This window comes from Aquarana catesbeiana, linkage group LG13 (assembly GCF_042186555.1).
Source record: "Aquarana catesbeiana isolate 2022-GZ linkage group LG13, ASM4218655v1, whole genome shotgun sequence".
NCBI lineage: Eukaryota > Metazoa > Chordata > Amphibia > Anura > Ranidae > Aquarana > Aquarana catesbeiana.
This window is the reverse complement of record NC_133336.1, coordinates 75,684,854-75,706,632: the sequence shown is the minus strand read 5'-3', so window position 1 is coordinate 75,706,632 and position 21,779 is coordinate 75,684,854. Positions and strand designations below refer to the sequence as shown.

General features: G+C 42.5%; 1 protein-coding gene across 1 annotated transcript in view; it reads right to left on the bottom strand.

The window, feature by feature from the left end:
* Positions 1-17,138, bottom strand: part of TYRO3 (TYRO3 protein tyrosine kinase) — a 334,891-nt gene extending 317,753 nt beyond the window's left edge. Inside the window, exon 1 of the mRNA XM_073608643.1 lies at positions 16,685-17,138. Within this exon, the coding sequence (XP_073464744.1) occupies positions 16,685-16,754 (70 nt within the window). The 5' untranslated portion in view covers positions 16,755-17,138. The remainder of the gene's footprint in view (positions 1-16,684) is intronic.
* Positions 17,139-21,779: the final 4,641 nt, after the last annotated feature.

The window sequence follows — 21,779 nt, the reverse complement described above, 5'->3', positions numbered from 1 at the left end:
CCGTCGCCAGTGTCACTAAGCGATCATTTTTCTGATCGCTGTATTAGTGTCACTGTTGACGCTAGTTAGGGAGGTAAATATATAGGTTCACCATCAGTGTTTTATAGCGTCAGGGACCCCCATATACTACCTAATAAATGTTTTAACCCCTTGATTGCCCCCTAGTTAACCCTTTCACCACTGATCACCGTATAACTGTTACGGGTGACGCTGGTTAGTTCGTTTATTTTTTATAGTGTCAGGGCACCCGCCGTTTATTACCGAATAAAGGTTTAGCCCCCTGATCGCCCGGCGGTGATATGCGTCACCCCAGGCAGCGTCAGATTAGCGCCAGTACCGCTAACACCCACACACGCAGCATATGCCTCCCTTAGTGGTATAGTATCTGAACGGATCAATATCTGATCCGAACAGATCTATACTAGCGTCCCCAGCAGTTTAGGGTTCCCAAAAACGCAGTGTTAGCGGGAACAGCCCAGATACCTGCTAGCACCTGCGTTTTGCCCCTCCGCCCGGCCCGGCCCAGCCCAGCCCACCCAAGTGCAGTGTCGATCGATCACTGTCACTTACAAAACACTAACCGCATAACTGCAGCATTCGCAGAGTCAGGCCTGATCCCTGCGATCGCTAACAGTTTTTTCGGTAGCATTTTGGTGAACTGGCAAGCACCAGCCCCAAGCAGCGTCAGGTTAGCGCCAGTACTGCTAACACCCACGCACGCACCATACACCTCCCTTAGTGGTATAGTATCTGAACGGATCAATATCTGATCCGATCAGATCTATACTAGTGTCCCCAGCAGTTTAGGGTTCCCAAAAATGCAGTGTTAGCGGGATCAGCCCAGATACCTGCTAGCACCTGCGTTTTGCCCCTCCGCCCGGCCCAGCTCAGCCCACTCAAATGCAGTATCAATCGATCACTGTCACTTACAAAACACTAAACGCATAACTGCAGCGTTCGCAGAGTCAGACCTGATCCCTGCGATCGCTAACAGTTTTTTTGGTAGCGTTTTGGTGAACTGGCAAGCACCAGTGGCCTAGTACACCCCAGTCCTAGTCAAATCAGCACTGCAGTAACACTTGGTGACGTGGTGAGTCCCATAAATGCAGTTCAAGCTGGTGAGGTGGCAAGCACAAGTAGTGTCGCGCTGCCACCAAGAAGACAAACACAGGCCCGTCGTGCCCATAATGCCCCTCCTGCTGCATTCGCCAATCCTATTAATTGGGAACCCACCACTTCTGCAGCACCCGTACTTCCCCCATTCACATCCCCAACCAAATGCAGTCGGCTGCATGAGAGGCATTTTCTTTATGTCCTCCTGAGTACCCCTACCCAACGAACCCCCCCCCCTCCAAAAAGATGTCATGTCTGCAGCAAGCGTGGATATAGGCGTGACACCCGCTATTATTGTCCCTCCTGTCCTGACAATCTTGGTCTTTGCATTGGTGAATGTTTTGAACGCTACCATTCACTAGTTGAGTATTAGCGTAGCGTACAGCATTGCACAGACTAGGCACACTTTCACAGGGTCTCCCAAGAGGCCATCGCATTTTGAGAGACCCGAACCTGGAACGGGTTACAGTTATAAAAGTTACAGTTACAAAAACAGTGTAAAAAAAACAAAAAAAACAAAAAATAAAAAAATAGTTGTCGTTTTATTGTTCTCTCTCTCTCTCTATTCTTTCTCTATTGTTCTGCTCTTTTTTACTGTATTCTATTCTGCAATGTTTTATTGTTATTATGTTTTATCATGTTTGCTTTTCAGGTATGCAATTTTTTATACTTTACTGTTTACTGTGCTTTATTGTTAACCATTTTTTTGTCTTCAGGTACGCCATTCACGACTTTGAGTGGTTATACCAGAATGATGCCGGCAGGTTTAGGTATCATCTTGGTATCATTCTTTTCAGCCAGCGGTCGGCTTTCATGTAAAAGCAATCCTAGTGGCCAATTAGCCTCTAGACTGCTTTTACAAGCAGTGGGAGGGAATGCCCCCCCCCCCACCGTCTTCCGTGTTTTTCTCTGGCTCTCCTGTCTCAACAGGGAACCTGAGAATGCAGCCGGTGATTCAGCCAGCTGACCATAGAGCTGATCAGAGACCAGAGTGGCTCCAAACATCTCTATGGCCTAAGAAACCGGAAGCTACGAGCATTTTATGACTTAGATTTCGCCGGATGTAAACAGCGCCATTGGGAAATTGGGAAAGCATTTTATCACACCGATCTTGGTGTGGTCAGATGCTTTGAGGGCAGAGGAGAGATCTAGGGTCTAATAGACCCCAATTTTTTCAAAAAAAGGAGAACCTGTCACTACCTATTGCTATCATAGGGGATATTTACATTCCCTGAGATAACAATAAAAATGATTTAAAAAATAAAAATGAAAGGAACAGTTTAAAAATAAGATAAAAAGCAAAAAAATAGTAAAGAAAAAAAAAAAAAGAAAAAAAAAAGCACCCCTGTCCCCCCCCTGCTCTCGCGCTAAGGCGAACGCAAGCGTCGGTCTGGCGTCAAATGTAAACAGCAATTGCACCATGCATGTGAGGTATCACCGCGAAGGTCAGATCGAGGGCAGTAATTTTAGCAGTAGACCTCCTCTGTAAATCTAAAGTGGTAACCTGTAAAGACTTTTAAAAATGTATTTTTTTTGTTGCCACTGCACGTTTGTGCGCAATTTTAAAGCATGTCATGTTTGGTATCCATGTACTTGGCCTAGGATCATCTTTTTTTATTTCATCAAACATTTGGGCAATATAGTGTGTTTTAGTGCATTAAAATTTTAAAAAAGTGTGTTTTTTCCCCAAAAAATGCGTTTGAAAAATCGCTGCGCAAATACTGTGTGAAAAAAAAAAATGAAACACCCACCATTTTAATCTGTAGGGCATTTGCTTTAAAAAAATATATAATGTTTGGGGGTTCAAAGTAATTTTCTTGCAAAAAAAAATAATTTTTTCATGTAAACAAAAAGTGTCAGAAAGGGCTTTGTCTTCAAGTGGTTAGAAGAGTGGGTGATGTGTGACATAAGCTTCTAAATGTTGTGCATAAAATGCCAGGACAGTTCAAAACCCCCCCAAATGACCCCATTTTGGAAAGTAGACACCCCAAGCTATTTGCTGAGAGGCATGTCGAGTCCATGGAATATTTTATATTGTGACACAAGTTGTGGGAATAAGACAAATTTTTTTTTGCACAATGTTGTCACTAAATGATATATTGCTCAAACATGCCATGGGAATATGTGAAATTACACCCCAAAATACATTCTGTTGCTTCTCCTGAGTACGGGGATACCACACGTGTGAGACTGTTTGGGAGCCTAGCCGCGTACGGGACCCCGAAAACCAAGCACCGCCTTCAGGCTTTCTAAGGGCGTACATTTTTGATTTCACTCTTCACTGCCTATCACAGTTTCGGAGGCCATGGAATGCCCAGGTAGCACAACCCCCCCCCCCCCCCAAATGACCCCATTTTGGAAAGTAGACACCCCAAGCTATTTGCTGAGAAGTATAGTGAGTATTTTGCAGACCTCACTTTTTGTCACAAAGTTTTGAAAAAAGAAATAAGAAAATTTTTTTTTCTTGTCTTTCTTCATTTTCAAAAACAAATGAGAGCTGCAAAATACTCACCATGCCTCTCAGCAAATAGCTTGGGGTGTCTACTTTCCAAAATGGGGTCATTTGGGGGGGTTTTGTGCCACCTGGGCATTCCATGGCCTCAGAAACTGTGATAGGCAGTGAAGAGTGAAATCAAAAATGTACACCCTTAGAAATCCTGAAGGCGGTGATTGGTTTTCAGGGCCCCGTACGCGGCTAGGCTCCCAAAAAGTCCCACACATGTGGTATCCTCATACTCAGGAGAAGCAGCTAAATGTATTTTGGGGTGCAATTCCACATATGCCCATGGCCTGTGTGAGCAATATATCATTTAGTGACAACTTTGTGCAAAAAAAAAATTTTTTTAAAATGTGTCACTTTCCCGCAACTTGCGTCAAAATATAAAATATTCCATGGACTCAACATGCCTCAAAGCAAATAGCTTGGGGTGTCTACATTCCAAAATGGGGTCATTTGGGGGGGGGGGTTGTGCCATCTGGGCATTTTATGGCCTTCAAAACTGTGATAGGTAGTGAGGAGTAAAATCAAAAATTTACGCCCTTACAAATCCTGAAGGCGGTGATTGGTTTTCGGGGCCCCGTACGCGGCTAGGCTCCCAAAAAGTCCCACACATGTGGTATCCTCATACTCAGGAGAAGCAGCTGAATATATTTTGGGGTGCAATTCCACATATGCCCATGGCCTGTGTGAGCAATATATCATTTAGTGACAACTTTTTGTAATTTTTTTTTTTTTTTGTCATTATTCAATCACTTGGGACAAAAAAAAAAATGAATATTCAATGGGCTCAACATGCCTCTCAGCAATTTCCTTGGGGTGTCTACTTTCCAAAATGGGGTCATTTGGGGGGGTTTTGTACTGCCCTGCCATTTTAGCACCTCAAGAAATGACATAGGCAGTCATAAACTAAAAGCTGTGTAAATTCCAGAAAATGTACCCTAGTTTTTAGACGTTATAACTTTTGCACAAACCAATAAATATACGCTTATTGACATTTTTTTTTACCAAAGACATGTGGCCGAATACATTTTGGCCTAAATGTATGACTAAAATTGAGTTTACTGGATTTTTTTTTTATAACAAAAAGTAGAAAATATCATTTTTTTTTTCAAAATTTTCGGTCTTTTTCCGTTTATAGCGCAAAAAATAAAAACTGCAGAGGTGATCAAATAACATCAAAAGAAAGCTCTATTTGTGGGAAGAAAAGGACGCAAATTTTGTTTGGGTACAGCATTGCATGACCGCGCAATTAGCAGTTAAAGCGATGCAGTGCCAAATTGGAAAAAGTCCTCTGGTCTTTAGGCAGCCAAATGGTCTGGGGCTGAAGTGGTTAAAGTGATACTAAAGTCTCAATTTTTTTTGGTTTAGGAATAACAAACATGTCATATTTACCTGCTCTGTGCAGTGGTTTTGCCCAGAGCAGTCTAAATCCCCCTCTTCCCGAGTCCCTCGCTGGCGCTTCTAGCCCCTCCCTCCTGCTGAGTACCCCCACAACAAGCAGCTTGCTATGGGGGCACCCGAGCCGAACTGCTGCTTTGTGTGTCCATTCAGATACAGAGCTGCAACCCGGCCCTGCCCTCTCTCTCTCCTCATTGGCTCACTCACTTTGACAGCAGCGGGAGCCAATGGTGCCCCGTTGCTGTCTCAGCCAATGAGGAGGGGAGTCCCGGACAGCCAAGCCTTATGTGCAACATCACTAGATTGATATGGGCTCAGGTAAGTATTGGGGGGGGGGGGGGGGGGGGGGTCGGGGGCTGAGGAAGTCCGCTGCAAACAGAAGGCTTTTTATCCTAATGCATAGAATGATTGAAGATAAAAAAATTTCTGACTTTGCAACAAACTTTTGGGATACAGCATGCTTATTACTTACATACCTGTAATGATGTGGATCCCATTTCTTGCAGACTGCTGCTTCATGTAAAAATCCTTCCTTCATTCTGCTGGATACTGCTCAGAGCTGCAATTATCTGGTGCTGCAGGGGTTAACAGCAGGGGCTGCAAATGTGAAGGAAATGCCCTGCTCACCTGCCCCTCCGCTATTAGTACAGTACAGAACTTGTACTAATATTTCCCCACATGGCAAGGAATTCTGTGAATAGCAGTGAATGTCCTGTCAATCATCTACTCCTCCATTCACAGAATGCGCTGCTGCTAACATTGGCAGCCACTGCCGTTACCCCTGCAGCACAGAGGGCTGCCACGATGAGCAATATCCAGAGGCATACACATCATTACAGAAACTGATGCATTTACAGCTGAACGTTAGCTGTAAAAGGATAACCATGCTAAAGTTACAGATTATGCAACCCTGTGAGCATTTTTTCGAAGTAACCTATCTCCAGCAGGGAGTGCCAGGACTTGTAATTACACAGCAGGATGCCTAACTCTGGATGCTTATCATGTTAGAGTCTGTTTATAAAATTTTTTAATCGTAATCATTTTTCTGTAATAAAAACATACTGAATGATCCCAAAGCAATTACATGGCTACACAAAAAGCCTTGCTTTCCGATGACAAAACATGAGTCAATTCTCAGGAAACAATCTGCGGTTTGTTATCAAGTATGGATATTTCACAGGGGCCACTAATTCTTTTCTGGAGCAATTCAACTTCTAGCTATCCTCTAACTTCTCTGCACGCTCCTCCAAGTTTACTCATAGAAATGGCATCCTACCTATCGAGTGAATCATAGAACGATACATACTAGACTCCTACCCCGTTTCCCCGAAAATAAGACCTAGCGTGATTGTCGGTGATGGCTGCAATATAAACCCTACCCCCCCCCCCCCCCAAATAAGCCCTACCCTGTTTCCCCGAAAATAAGCCCTACCCTGAAAATAAGACCGACAAAGACTTTAACTAGGGCTTATTTGGGGGGTAGGGCTTATATTGCAGCCATCACTGACAATCACGCTAGGTCTTATTTTCGGGGAAACAGGGTATATTAAAAGGACATAGTAATGCCTTATTCCTGATTACATCTCCATAGTTTACAGTTGTGTTCATAAGTTTACATTCCCCTGGCAGAATTTGTCAGATGTGGACCATTTTTTAAGAAAAGATGAGTGATCAGACCAAACATAATTCTTTCATTTTTAATGTAATTCAAATCAAGCAAAACAAAACACAAAATTACTATTGCACAAACCATAGCAATAACCAAAATACAAAAGGTCTGTTGAAAACTTTGTATACCCTCATTTACTAAAATATTTACTAAAATATTGTATTGCCCCCCTTAAAGTAGAATGCCAGGTGTTAAGTCACTTTAAGGGCCAATTCACACTGCTCCTCCGTGAAATCGGCGAGCAGCTGGAGCAATTCACGGCTCTGCGTTGCCACTGCGTTAGGGTGCAGTGCGATGCACAATTAGGCCCCTTACACACAGGGCGGGTTCTGTTGGAGTCCACCTGCTCAGCGGGAAATCTGTCGCTGATCCTCTCTGAGCAGGTGGGTGGCTGGTTCGTGTCCGCTCCGCTTATGCAGAGCGGACACAAAGCTCACTCTCCTCTATGGGTGGTCCATGTAAATGGACTGCCTGTCCGTTTACACCCAATTGCCATCCGATAGAATGAATGGGGAATGGTTCCCCATTCGTCTGTCTTTAGTAGATCGGATCAGATGTTGGCAGGTGTCAACGGACACGAGTCTCTATAGAGGATACTGGAGGGTTTGATCCATGCGCCTGAAAAACTGACAGGCGGACCCGATCGGTCCGCCAGTGTGACCAAGTGAAAGGGTTCTTAAATCGCATCACACTGCTCCTTTTATTTTTTTGGACCAACTTTATTTGAAGTTTACAAAACCTAACTTCATTCACTGTGATGTCGGGCAGCGCGATTCAGACAGGTATGCTGTGATAAATAGCAGCATGTCTGCATTATAGTGCAGCACTAGGCTGCGTTGCAGTGTGAATAACAATGCAGTAAAATGTCTGTCACCGCATACAGCGTGAATTGGCCCTAAAGTGGAACTAAACCCTGCTGTCCCTTTCAGCCAAGGAAGCTGCCATTTTAGCCTCTGACCTGCAACTGCCATTGTGCTGCACATGTGATCAGTTATGACACCAGCCATTTGATGTTATGACAGTTTGGTTGAAAGCACAAGCAAATGTGACAGTTAGGCCTCATGCACAGGAGACGCTGTTAAACGCGCATTCGGAGGCAGTTGGACAATTTTTTCAACTGCCCCTGAACTCATTCAATGTTATCCTATGTGTCCATGTACACAGTCTCGTTTTTTGGCGTTTTTAGGCAGTTGTGTTTAACTTCGTTTTTCCAGATGTGAAAAAATGAGTTCAGACGCAAACGTTTTCCACGTTTCAGACGCCAAACGCGGCTAAACGCGACTAAACGCCGGTACTGCGTTTATAAGTGTTTTTAAAAGGAACCCTATTTTTTGGACCAGAAAACACAGAAATATGATGGTAAACTGCAGCAGAGAATGACATTTTGCAACCTGATTTTGAGGCCCCATATCTTGGGGCCACTTGGTGCTAGGAACCCCAAAATTTGTCATGCAAATAGAGCGGAACTAGCACTACAAAATATTCAAAGTTGGGGTTCCTAGCACCAAGTGGTCCCCGAGATACAGGGCCCCAAATTCGGGTCGGAAAATGTCAAGCACTTTTCTGCAGCAGAGAATGACATTTTGCGACCCGACTTTGGGGCCCCATATCTCAGAGCCACTTGGTGCTAGGAACCCCAACTTTGGATATGTTGTAGTGTTTGCACCAGCGTCTCGTGTGCATGGGGCCTTAGCATTCCCAGCATGCCAGAAATGTTTTCTCTTTAAACCGTTAAATTGTTGTGTTTAGTTCCGCTTTAAATATTTCTTTTGGGCTAAGCTGGCCCACATGAACTAATTCCATTACATAATTATGTGGCTGCAATATACTGAAGTAGCATTAGCTGCATACAGTAAGCGGTGACTTGAGGTCTGCTGCCGGAATAAAAAGAAAAAAAAAAAAGGAGTTGAGTAGTGCTTTTCAGTTATGGAGAAGCCTTGTATTTTATCATTGAAAACAAGGGTTCCTCTGATAAGCCAAGGTGATGTGGTGGGCGGATGACATTAAGGTTTCCACCTCAGCTAATCAGAGGAAGTCTTGTATTCACCAATAAAATACAAGGCTTCTCCAGAATGGCACAGAAGCACTTGGGAATTCACTCATACTGCTCCCTGAACACAGTGCCACCTACTATACAGTATATAGCTAATGCTACTACAGTACATTACAGCACACACACACACACACACACACACACACACAGCAGCCACATCATTATGTAATGGAAATAGATTATTTGGGTCAGTGTGGAATGAACAGTGACATGAAACCTGGAATTCTACTTGATAAATCAATGACAGCTTGCAGTTTTTTGTAACCGTTGTGAATGAACCCCTTTTTTTTCCTCGTATGGCAAAGATGCATTTGGAAAGCCTCCAAGTCCTGAAATATTTTTTGGTTGTCAAGCTTTAACTGCATGTTTGAGATCTCCCCATAGTAGCTCAATGATTTGGAGGTCAGGAGATTGTGATGGCCACTCAAGAACCTGAATTTATTTTCTGCTGAAGCCACTGAAGGGTTGACTTGGCCATATGTTTCAGATCATTGCCATGTGGGAAAGTTGAAGTGCTCCCCATGAGCAAATTTTCCTTTGACATTCTCTGATAATGTGCTGCAGTTTTAATCAAAATTCCTTGTGCCACTGTAGCTTACACATCTCCAAATAGGCAAAGATCCATCTCCATACCTCATGGTAGGGATTTCGTACTTTTCTACAATTGGCCTTGTTTACTCCTCTCCAAATATCACATTTATGGTTAAAACCATGAGGTTCAATGCTGATCTCATCACTTTTTGTAGGCTTCTTAAAGCAGGGTTCTGCCAATTTTTTTTTTTTTTTAAAGTCAGCAGCTACAAATACTGCAGCTGCTGACTTTTAAAATATGGACATTTACCTGTCCAAGGCGCCCGCGATGTTGGCACCCGAAAGCCGATCTGTCCCTCGGCTCTCAGGTGCCATCTTCGGTACGGGGAATCAGGAAGTGAAGCCTTGCAGCTTCCCTTCCCGGTTCCCTACTGCGCATGTGCGACTCGCGCTGCGCGTTCCCACTGGTCCCTGCTAGGGATAAGCAGGGTATCGAATTCAACTCAACTCATCTTTAACAAGGGAAATCTTCCAGTGGGGGCAATTGGTAAAGAGTAACTACACTTTTGTTGAGAAAAAAAAATTCCCCTCTAGGTCATCAATATACACTGCAGGGATTTTAACAAAATTTGTTGCAGAATCCAACCTTTTGTTCTTCTGAAGAAATAGCCATTTGCTTCTCTGTGTCTATGTGCAAAGTGAATGTGAATGTAAGTTATTTTAGAATTATCAATCAACTGCTGCAATTGCAGGGTTCTAAAGGAAGAGAGTGACAGGGTCTGCATCCCTTTGGATGTGATTTACCTTTGGGAGTATCCCACCAAAAATGACATTTTTGTTGCAGGGGATATCCAAAATCAAACTTGTATCTTAGTGCAAACTTCATACAAAATGCTTCCGGATTGCCATGTTGCATTTTACAGAAAATTACAGAGCTGCAGATTGAAAACCAAAAGGTAATTTTTAATAACAATTACAATATGGCTTGTGTAGCAATTGTACATGTTATATCAATTTTTTTTTTGCATTTTTTTTTCCCCTTGTGTCAACTTAGAGGGGGTTTCTTTCACATTGGAAAGATATCTTCTCACTGTCTGTTGAGTATCATCCCCCGGGCCCCCAGGTGCAACTTTTCATGCAATTTGACAGTTTCAAATTGCATGACAAGTCACACCCTATTGTCCGCAATGGAAATTGATTTTGAATGTAGTTCCTGCACTGCTTTTTGCATGTTCAGGTGCGACTTGCATGGACATCTGTGCATAAAGTCACACAGATGTGTTCCGCTGCGTTTTTGATACCCTCCAGTTTGTTTTTGATGTCTTTTGCCATGCTCCAGAGCAGTTTCTTGCAGAAAAAAAATGCAACATATTCTACTTTTGTTGACTGTACTGGAACACACTGCAATGGTGTGAACTAGGGTCACTAAAATCCATGTGACCTATTGTTTATGTGTTTTTGATGCAGAAAAAAAATGCACTGTACTGCATGTGGTATGAACATGCCCTAATGTATAATATTCAGTTTCAGAGCAGCATTGTCAGCTCCCTACAGAAGTTGAAAGCTCACTGGACTTCTGCCAGATCTACAAAGATTTGACACTTTTCGAAAAGATAAATATGCAATTGAAAATGTTGTATAACAAATCAAAAAGAACCAAATAAAAACGGTTGTGCATTATAAAGTGACACAAATTGTTACATAGTATCCTAATGTGGAACTGACATGGGAGGAAAATGAATGAAATCCATCAAAGATGTCGTTCCATTTCTTCCATACCCACCACCCACTACCCTGCTCAGTATCCTGTGCCAGCTCTGTCGTTGTGATTCACTGTTAAATGATCAGAATTGTCACTGAATCAGGTGGTAATCATGGCTTATCACCTGCTGTAAATCTTATCAAATCTTTAAAAAAAAATAATCTAATGCAAAGTGTTTTTGGCTGTATATGTGAAAGAATTCAATGCAATGGAGAAAGAATCTCATCAATGCTTCTTTTCTTGTACAGTATAGTTTAACCTGGGGCAGCAGCACCTACTCATAATCTAACTAAGCTCTGCGTTCTGGTTGTGCTTGGCTGATTCTTGTATTTCACTACATATTTATCAGACAGGGTCTGTCTAACAGTCATTGAACCTGCAGTCTCTAATGATATGAAACACACACACACACACACAATGCTCCTGCTAAGCAGAGACCATGTAATCTTCTGCTTAGGCTTTTGGTACAAGAGCTTGGGAATTGGTAAACTTTTCACTCAAAATAATGTGATATAGTAAGGCTTACATATACCCTGTTGATTAATGTTTAGGCTGTAATGAATAAAGTAGACCAATACTCAAATGATAATGCTCACTTATTCTGTCAAACTGACCATTATACAAAAGCAACAAAATAGCGTTTTGCAGAAGCTCCCCTTTTGTGGGTCTGTTTATGTGGACTCTACTGACTGGGCTTGAAAGACTGACATTCAGGAATAGCCAGCTGGTTGGCAACTGACAGCCTCAACAGTGATCCTCCACTTTGTCAGCGGTCATGTGACCAATACTGGAGGGAGCCCAGAGACATCGAAAGGAGACTATGGGGCCATGAAATGTTGTCTATAGGGCCATAAATAATTTATGTTTAAAATAAACTCCTCAAAAGTTGTCACATTGAGCCATTATTGGGATCACCAGACACCCCTGGTGAAAGTCCTATTGGACATATCTGAAATACTTTCTTCCCAGCTCCACAAAAATAAAATGTTGAAGATATTTCCTAGTGACACCTTGTCACAACCTGTCCAGGATGTCATCAGTCGGGGAATGGCTTTTCCCAACGCCACCCACCAGTCGGGGGAATGGCTTTTCCCAACGCCACCCACCAGTCGGGGGAATGGCTTTTCCCAACGCCACCCACCAGTCGGGGGAATGGCTTTTCCCAACGCCACCCACCAGTCGGGGGAATGGCTTTTCCCAACGCCACCCACCAGTCGGGGGAATGGCCTATTCCAATGCCACCCATCAGTCAGGGAATGGCCTATTCCAACGCCACTCATCAGTCAGGGAATGGCCTATTCCAACGCCACCCATCAGTCAGGGAATGGCCTATTCCAATGCCAGCCACCAGTTTGAAAATGTCTTATTATTTTACAACCTAATAACACAAGTGGTTAGTTGGCTTTTAAAGAGATTCCACAGAGAAAAAAAAAAAATCTAAGGCAAAGGCTCCCCCTCTCCCAAAAATACCTTATCTGTCACCAAGCCCCCAAAACTTATGTGAAACGTTATATATATATATGAAAGTGGAAACCCGGCAAACCAAGATTCCATGTGATAGTGCCTAGGCCCACTGATTGGTCTCATGCACGAAGGGATGAATGGTGGGAGGCAGGGGGAGAATAACATGTTTCTGGAAAGGTACCTGAAGGAACCTTTTTGTGCCAGCGGTGCACCTTTTGCCTTGATGGGGGAAGTAGAAACATGGGAAGCTAAATCACATACAATAAATAACCATACATTTTTTTTAAATAATTTATTTATTCTTTTTATAATTAAATATAACCTTATATTGTAAGCACCCAGAGGTGCACAGCATGTGTGGATTAATCAGAGCATTATCATTATACCATAAAGAAGGCTGTAGCCCACATGGTTATATAAGCCCACACTTAAGATGGCAGATTGAGAGCTTGCTGATGACAGCCATTTCTATTGGCTGAAACGCACTGAGGCATGATCGCTTCATCGTGACTATACATCCGCCCGGAATAAATAATAATAAAAAAATTACGGTTTTACATTATGGGAGCCCCCTTCTGTTATTCTTTCTCCCCATCCATGGAGGGCCATCCTAAACATTAACCTGACTTGGAACTCAGCATCTAGGGGTTATACATCCCCACAAAGCGCAAGTGACCATTCTAGCGATAGGTGGTCAAAGTGTAAGGGTGAGTGTTCATCCACGTGGGACACCTCGGTCTGAACACCGAATACTGGAGCACCTATAATTGATTTACACACAAGCATTTAATTCACAACAAAGTGGGACTGTTAACTGAAATGTTTGTTTTATACACTGATGATTATTGTTAGAAAATTCATATTAGCCAAGCACGGTGTTTAACTTTTTCATGTCACTGTGACGCTAGTCAGCTCACATTCACACTGCTGCTGGCAATCATTTGATTAATTCTTTTTTCTTTGGCGCAAAGGTTTTTTTTAATGAATAACCAACACCTTACAAGATATCCAAATAACTCCCTTCACAGCTCTAAAATATATTACATAAAAGAACACAAAATGCGTTCACAAAATAAAATAGTACACAAGAGTCAATATTTTTTGAGTTTGTTAAAATTTGCAGTTGATCGAACATTGGGCTTAAATAGTCAAGTAACCAGCCAGTGAGAGAAGCATCTACATAAAAACAATGCATGGGGACGTTGAACAGTAAATTAAGCTAGCATAATAAACAGCGCTAAAAAACAAAAATAAAGATATTATTGAAACATTATGATTTGGCCTGTAATTTTATTAGACTATAAAGTTTTGTTGACTTTTCCATGAATTACAACATCCAGAGTGCATAGACAAAAATGTGAAAAGAAAAATTAAAAAAAAAAAATACAATTTCAGAGAGATAAAGGGTGCAAGAACCCTCAATGGTTGTAGCAAACTATTCTCAGGGTTACACAAATGCTCCAGAAGATATCCGTAAAGCAAGCACCGAGTATTGTCAAAGACAAACTTAGCATGAACACTCTCAGGAGCCATCATCTCCAGTTTCTCCTCCATGGGGTGGTGCTATACCTATCGGGACAGTAGAGTTGCAAGCCACCACGCGGTATAAAGGACAGGGGGGGGGCCACAGACACCTAAATCGGTCATGTCTAAACTGGTGTCATTTGAGCAATGGGGCCATAATGGGCTTGTCCATTTTCCCCCAGAATCAAGGTGCATTGGTTACATATCCATATCTATTGTAAAGAAAGAACTGTGGAAAAAATATTTTTTGGGCCCCAGAACAGGTACATACAGGCCCAATGAATAATCAGGGTCAAAAATGTATTTTCAGCTCCTACTACAACGATACGCCAACATACTAAAGCCTCTTCTACCACGTATAATCCAACAGCACACGGTACATCTCCATTCATTAACAAGAACTGTCTACTGAACACTAGAAGGTCCTTGTTAAAACTCCCACATGACTCCCACAGGAACTGGCCTTGCAACACACCTCCAGTGAATACAATGCCATGTGCTTTGTGGCCTCTCAAATAGATGTATTTCATTCAAATACAAAGCAGTCTGGAGGTGTTTTATATCAAATAAAAGCTGTCAGAGCAAGATATGGTTATGACGTACATGGATCACATCCGTTCACTGACAGATCAGAAAAGCTACTCTGGTTACCTATTCTTTTTGGGAAATCAGAGGTATACAAGGCTCAGCAACTCCTGAACACAGTACATTGAGACCTGTACTTCTTACCCTGCTAGAAAGTCACAAATTGCTAATTTCGGATAAGCTTATGATGGAGGTCATAGGGGCCCTGGGTGCCTTTGGCACACTTCCCTCTTCATTTTCCCTTGTTCAGTGCGGACAGGTCCACGTTTTCTGCTGCCGTCAACTTCTCCGCCACGTGTTCCAATTCTACCGCCTCTTCTCTTCTGCCATTGGGTGCCCAATGATGATTTAACTCCCATGTAGGCATGCTGGAGTTACATTATCCTAGCACCCAGCTCCATTCTTGGCATCTACAGATTGCATGCGCCACAAATAAAAGGGAAAAAAAAATTGCTAGGGGAGAGGCAAAGGAGTTTGTTTGGCAGAAGAAGATTTGTCTTGAACAATAAAAACCTCTACCCCCTAGCAATTTATTTCTCTAGAATTTCTGCCTTGAGGGCCGGTTCACATCAGAATGCAGTTCGGAACGTGCGTTCCGTGTTCAAAAAGCACTGCTTTTGGGATGGGGACTCGTGCTGGCTTATCATAAGTGACGTCGTCAGAGGGCGGCTCATAAAGTGGGGATGTGCTCCCTGACTGGCATCGCATACACCCGTGGCTGAACAGGCCTGGAGAGTGAGGCATTTGGGGTGCCACTGACAATGAATGGATCTGCAAGAGCAATGTGGAGCCTAAACTGACCCTAGTATGTGTATGTGAGATAGGGACCTTAGATTGCAAGCTCTTTTGATCAATATGAATGTGTAATATATGTAAAGTTCTGCGTAGATTTCCTGCCATATATAAATACTAGTAATAAATTAACATTGTTGGAATACTCTCGTACACTATACTACTGTTTACATGAGTGCCGGTGAATACCTGACACTTATGTCTATGGGCGTCTGTATGCAGTACCTGGGAATCCCGGGTGAGGGGGTGGTGAGTTTGGACATGCCGAAATTTACAGTGCGGGGTCCCAGGTGTCTGCATCTAAGGCTACGATTTAGAATCTGGGGCAGAACTGGCAAAATTCTGCCTGCATTTCCAAACTGCCCCATTCACATCTCATGTAGCGGGAATCCGCTTTTTTATTGTGTGTGTGCTATTTACGCGCTTTACTGTGTGTCGTGCAAAAAGGCTTGTGCACTTTTTTTTGGGCGACGAGCTTCATGCAATTTTGCGAAGCACGTTTTACCACGTGTTTTTGACATGCAACAACTGTAGCAAAAAAAAAAAAGGCACTGCACTCGGGTGCTGTTAAGACAGCATGCCACCCAAAAGCAGTCCGGAATTCCAAATTGCTACTCGGGGTGCCGTTAAGATTCCATGGCATCCAAATGTGTGCCTTGCCACAATTTTTCAGAGCGGTCCAGAATTCCAAATCGCTTTTCGGGGTGCCATTAAGATTGCATGGCATTCAAATGCGTATCTTGCTGCAATTTTGAAACGGTTCGGAATTCCAAATCGCTGTGTGTGAATGTAGCCGTAAATTGTGGCAAAAACGCGTAATGCGCTTTTGGGTGCCATTAATTCTTAACGGCTCCCCAAACTCGGTGTGATTTTTGCTGCAACTGTTGTGCAGCAAAATGCAGGTGCAAAAAAAAAGTGCCTGGCTTGGGACCAAAGTTTAGTCCTTTTAGAGCTTCTTTGGCTTGACAAACTCACGTAAATGGGCTGCTCTATGTGTGGCACACAGAAACACAGGTACATCATGCAACAAAAAACGCCTGATTTGGCTACGTGAAATGTGAATGAGGTCTTACAGAACGGTCCTGACTTCCCTCGCTGCATGCTTGTCCCAGGGCAATAAGTGTTGCAGCCAAAGCAGCCAGCAATGCGCTTCTTCAGAAGGAGGGGTGCAGCAGACTCGTCTTTATCGATCTTATTTTAGGTTCTTTTATTGGTCAGAGAACTACAAGTATCAGCATGCTGAGTAGTATATGGGAAGCATGTGCCCAATGTTGTCCCCCCTCCTCATCTTACCTGCCAGGATGACATGCACGGTGCAGACAAGGAGCCCGGTGATGAGGCTCACCAGCCCCGGGGTGCCCATGCTTCCTCACCGGCCAGCCATCCCTCCTGGCAGCTTCATAGCAGCGCCGTCCCCTCCTCCGATCACCTGCGGCACACGATGACAGCTGACGGTCAGAGAGTGACAGCTCACATCCCAGCCGGCGATCAGTGTATGGGGGTCATCGCACGATCCAGGGAAGGGGGGCAGACAAGCAGCGATCATCCACTAGAAGAAGCTCCAATGCCTCCCGCTGTGTATGGAGATCCCAGTCCCAATGCTATATAGAAGAGCCAGTCTATGGATCGGGGGAGAAGAGACACTCTATCCCCGCTCCAGCCGCACACACACCGGCCGACGTCTCCTCCTTTTCCTGATCTGAGCTGTGTGTACCGGAGGACGGAGCGCCGGGAGAGCAGCAGGAAGAGGCGTGCGAGTATCCCGAGCCCCCTCCGTTTGTGTGCCGCGCTCCCTCTGCTGTCACATCCAGGGTACTACACTTCTCTGCATTTCTTCAGGTAATACGAAAAGCTCCCTGGGGGTTCCTGATTGTGTGGCCCTGGGGTGGGGGCCTGAAGGTAGTAGTCTGGGTTTTCATTAATATATTCTTTAGACAGGCTCCTGGTAGTTCATGTCCACAGGTAAATCAAATTTCACACCTGCATGTAATTTTACAATTTAATAATAATAATAATACATTTTATTTATAGTGCCCTTTTCATCAAAAGATCTCAAAGTGCTACAAGTTAAAAAAAAAAAAAAGAAAATTAAACAGTTTATACAATAACTGTGTGTCATTGTATACGAATAAATGAAAATAATCATAAATAAAAAAATGAATACTATAAACGAATACTATGTAATAATAAACAATTAACCCCTAACCCTTAAAAAAAAAAAAAACTAAACACCTAACACAAACTAAATAATACATTGTTATTAATAATAATGATAGTTTTAAACATATTTATACATTTATTTTGACACATGTTAGTAAAACCGTACAAATCATCGCAGCCATAAACTTAGACTAGCAGGAGGAAAGTTTCACACTCATCTTGGGCCTGATTTACACCTGCGTGTCAATGCACTTTTTTTGTCATGATTTTCACACAACAGCATTAGGCTGCATTCACAGTAGCGTCTTTGAGTGTTTTTCTGGCTTTTTTTTTTTTTTTTTATGTGCAATTTGCACATCTTATCCAGTGTTTTTGAGCTTTGTTTTTTTTTTTAATTTTATTTTTATTAGCCAATTAAGAAAACTATTATCTGTTGCACAGGGACGTGCGGTCAGGTCAGTGGCTGGTGAGGCACTGGCCAGTATTAGAGCCAGGTACACACAGGTTAAATATGCCACGATCGTTATGCCCCATACACACGATCGGACTTTGTTCGGACATTCCGACAACAATATCCTAGGATTTTTTCCGACTGATGTTGGCTCAAACTTGTCTTGCATACACACGGTCACACACGGTGACATGTTAGGTATCTATTTACTTGGTGTAACATCATTGTTCACATTATACAAAAGAAAAATCAGGCTAACTTTACTGGGTTTTTTTGTTTTTTTATTCATGAAACAGTTTCTTTCCAAAAAAACACGTTTGAAAAAATTGCTGCGCAAATACCATGTGACATAAAAAGTTACAACAACCACTAAAAAAAAAATCTATGTATGTGTGTATGTATGTATATATATATATATATATATATATATATATATATATATATATATATATATATAAAATGATGATTTTTACATGTAAGAGAGAAGTGTCAGAATTGTCCTGGGTGGCAAGGGGTTAATTACCATAAGTAATATACAAATAATTATTATATATTGTTTTTAAGGTAATTTACTATATTTTCAAAAACTGTATTCAAGCAGGTGGCTTAACGGACAAATTACTGAAGTTTGAAGTTATAACTTCAAATCAGTAATTTCACAGTAAATAGATAAATAATAAATGATTATGTCATTACATATAGCATAATAATATATGATTTAGCTTCATTAAAACAGTACCTTTTCAGCAGGCAGCAGATTCTAGCAGATTCTCCCTCTTAACTTCTATAGTCAAATGACGGCCATAAGGTGTTTCTCTCATCCTGGGCGGCCGTCATATGATGTCCTCAGCTTCCCCGCAGCTAGGGGGCGCGCGCCCGCCGCGTCACTCGGGAGACGATGCGCATGCCAGGCACCCTCGATTGCCTGTCACAGAGCAGGGATGTGGATCTGTGTGTGTAAACACACAGACCCACATCCTGTCAGGGGAGAGGAGACCGATCGTGTGTTCCCAGTAGAGAGGAACAATGATCGGTCACCTCCCCCAGTCAGTCAGTCCCCCCACAGTTTGAATGACTCCCTAAGTAAAAAATTTAACCCCTTGATCGCCCCCTAGTGTTAACCCCTTCCCTGCCAGTGACATTTATACAGTAATCAGTGCATTTTTATAGCACTGTTCGCTGTATAAATGTGAATGGTCCCAAAATAGTGTCAAAACTGTCCGACCTGTCCGCCTTAATATCGCAGTCCAGACAAAAATCGCAGATCGCCCCGATTTTTGTAGATTACTAGTAAAAAAATAAAAATAAAAATGCCATAAATCTATCCCCTATTTTGTAGACGCTATAACTTTTGCGCAAACCAATCAATATACGCTTATTGCGATTTTTTTTTTTTTACCAAAAATATGTAGAAGAATACATATTGGCCTAAACTGAGGAAGAATTATGTTTTTTTTTTTTTTTTTTAACCGGTTCAATACCGGGCATTTTCACCCCCTTCCTTCTCAGACCAATTTTTAGTTTTCAGCGCTGTCGCACTTTAAATGACAATTGTGCGGTCGTGCGACGTTGTACCCAAACAAAATTGACGTCCTTTTTTCCCCACAAATAGAGCTTTCTTTTGGTGGTATTTGATCACCTCTGCGGTTTTTATTTTTTGCGCTATAAACAAAAGAATAGCGACAATTTTGAAAAAAACACAATATTTTTTACTTTTTGCTATAATAAATATCCCAATTTTTTTTTTTAAAAACACATTTTTTCCTCAGTTTCGGCCGATACGTATTCTTCTACATATTTTTGGTAAAAAAAATCGCAATAAGCGTATATTGATTGGTTTGCGCAAAAGTTATGGCGTCTATAAAATAAGGGATAGATTTATGGCATTTTTAAAAAAAAATTATTAGCGGCGATCGCGATTTTTTTTCGTGACTGTGACATTATGGCAGACACATCGGACACTTTTGACACATTTTTGGGACCATTCACATTTATACAGCGATCAATGCTATAAAATTGCATTGATTACTGTGTAAATGTGACAGGCAGTGAAGGGGTTAACCACTAGGGGGCGGGGAGGGGTTAAATATGTTTCCTAGCGAATGCTTCTAACTGTAGGGGGAGGGGACGTACAAGGGGAGGAGACCGATCAGTGTTCATCTGTTCTGGGAACACAGATCGCTCTCCTCTGAACTGACAGGACGTGGACCTGTGTGTTTACACACACAGATCCACGGTCCGGCCCGGTTAACGGGCAATCGCGGGTGCCCGGCGGACATCGCGGCCGCCGGGCACACGCACCGGGTCCAGAGCGACGCGGCGGGCGCGCGCGCGCCCCCTAGGCAGCCGGGAACCCGAGGCCGTCATATGACGTCCACCCAGGATGGGAGATCCCATCTGTGGACGTCATATGTCTATAGGCGAGTAGGGAAGTGGTTAAATTGGGATATTTATTATAGCAAAAAGTAAAAAATATTGTGTTTTTTTCAAAATTTTCAGTCTTTTTTTGTTTATAGCACAAAAAATAAAAACCGCAGAGGTGATCAAATACCACCAAAGAAAGCTCTATTTGTGGGAAAAAAAATGATCAAAATGTCATATGGGTACAGTGTTGTATGACCGTGCAATTGTCATTTAAAGCTGAAAGCTGAAAATTGGCCTGGGCAGGAAGGTTATGAAAATGCCCTGTATTGAAGTGGTTAACTGTGTGAGAAAAACATGGAATTGTGGCAGTGGCGGCTGGTGAAGTTTTAGGATGGGGGGCACCAGACCCTGCCCATCCTTTTTAATCCCTCACACTTATCATAAGCCCCACCCGTTATAGAATCCACCCACTCCTTGTATTCCACTTGCTTCCACTCATAGTGTCAGGACTATAAAGCCCCAGTATCACAGGACAGAGTATCAAGTGAAATAATGTGTTGCGCTAATATTAACCTTCCAATCAATATTAAATCCAGTGCACAATTGGTTAATAAATCAATCCCTCTAAGTGTCAATAAAATTATAAAAAAAATATGGAAAGGTCAGAAAACATATAGCCACTAAATCATGATAATATGCTCCACACAATGAATAAACCACAGGTTACCACCTGTAAAAATAAATAAATAAATGACTGCTATATATATCGTCCAATATCTAGTTCATTCAAAAAACTCCTCTTATAATATTATTATAGCTTGAAGCTATATGTTGATAGCCGCTCTTAATTGCAGAAGATTATACGCTGCACTGGTATATACTATTTTGAACAAAATCCCATATGTGCCAAAATTAAAGTCTGTTCACAAAATTCCCTTATACTGCTGTATAAAGTAAAGGGCGTGCGGATGAATGTTCTTAATTAGCTAGGGGACATGAAATAAAAAAGAAGGGACATCATTGCGCAATGAACGAAGTATGGATTGCTTTAAACTAGAAAGACTTTACTGGATACACTCACATAAGCCTGGATAGTTAATGCCTGGATAGAAAACAATCAGCCGCTTGGGGCGCGGTGAGCCCTCACACCGCTAGTATCGAGCTGTTGAACAGCCTCGATACTGTACGTCACTGACTCCTCCTACGCGTTGCGTCACCCAACATGTGTCGGGTGACGCAACGCATAGGAGGAGTCAGTGACGTACAGTACTTATTATGTCTGTCGCACCGCCAGGGCCAGTGGCTCAATGGCCAGTGCGAACAGAAGTGGAGAGAGAGAGCACACCTGTCTGGTGCCTCTCTTCAAAGAAAATAGTTCAGATATATCTCTGTTAGTGCGAACCCTACCTTTTG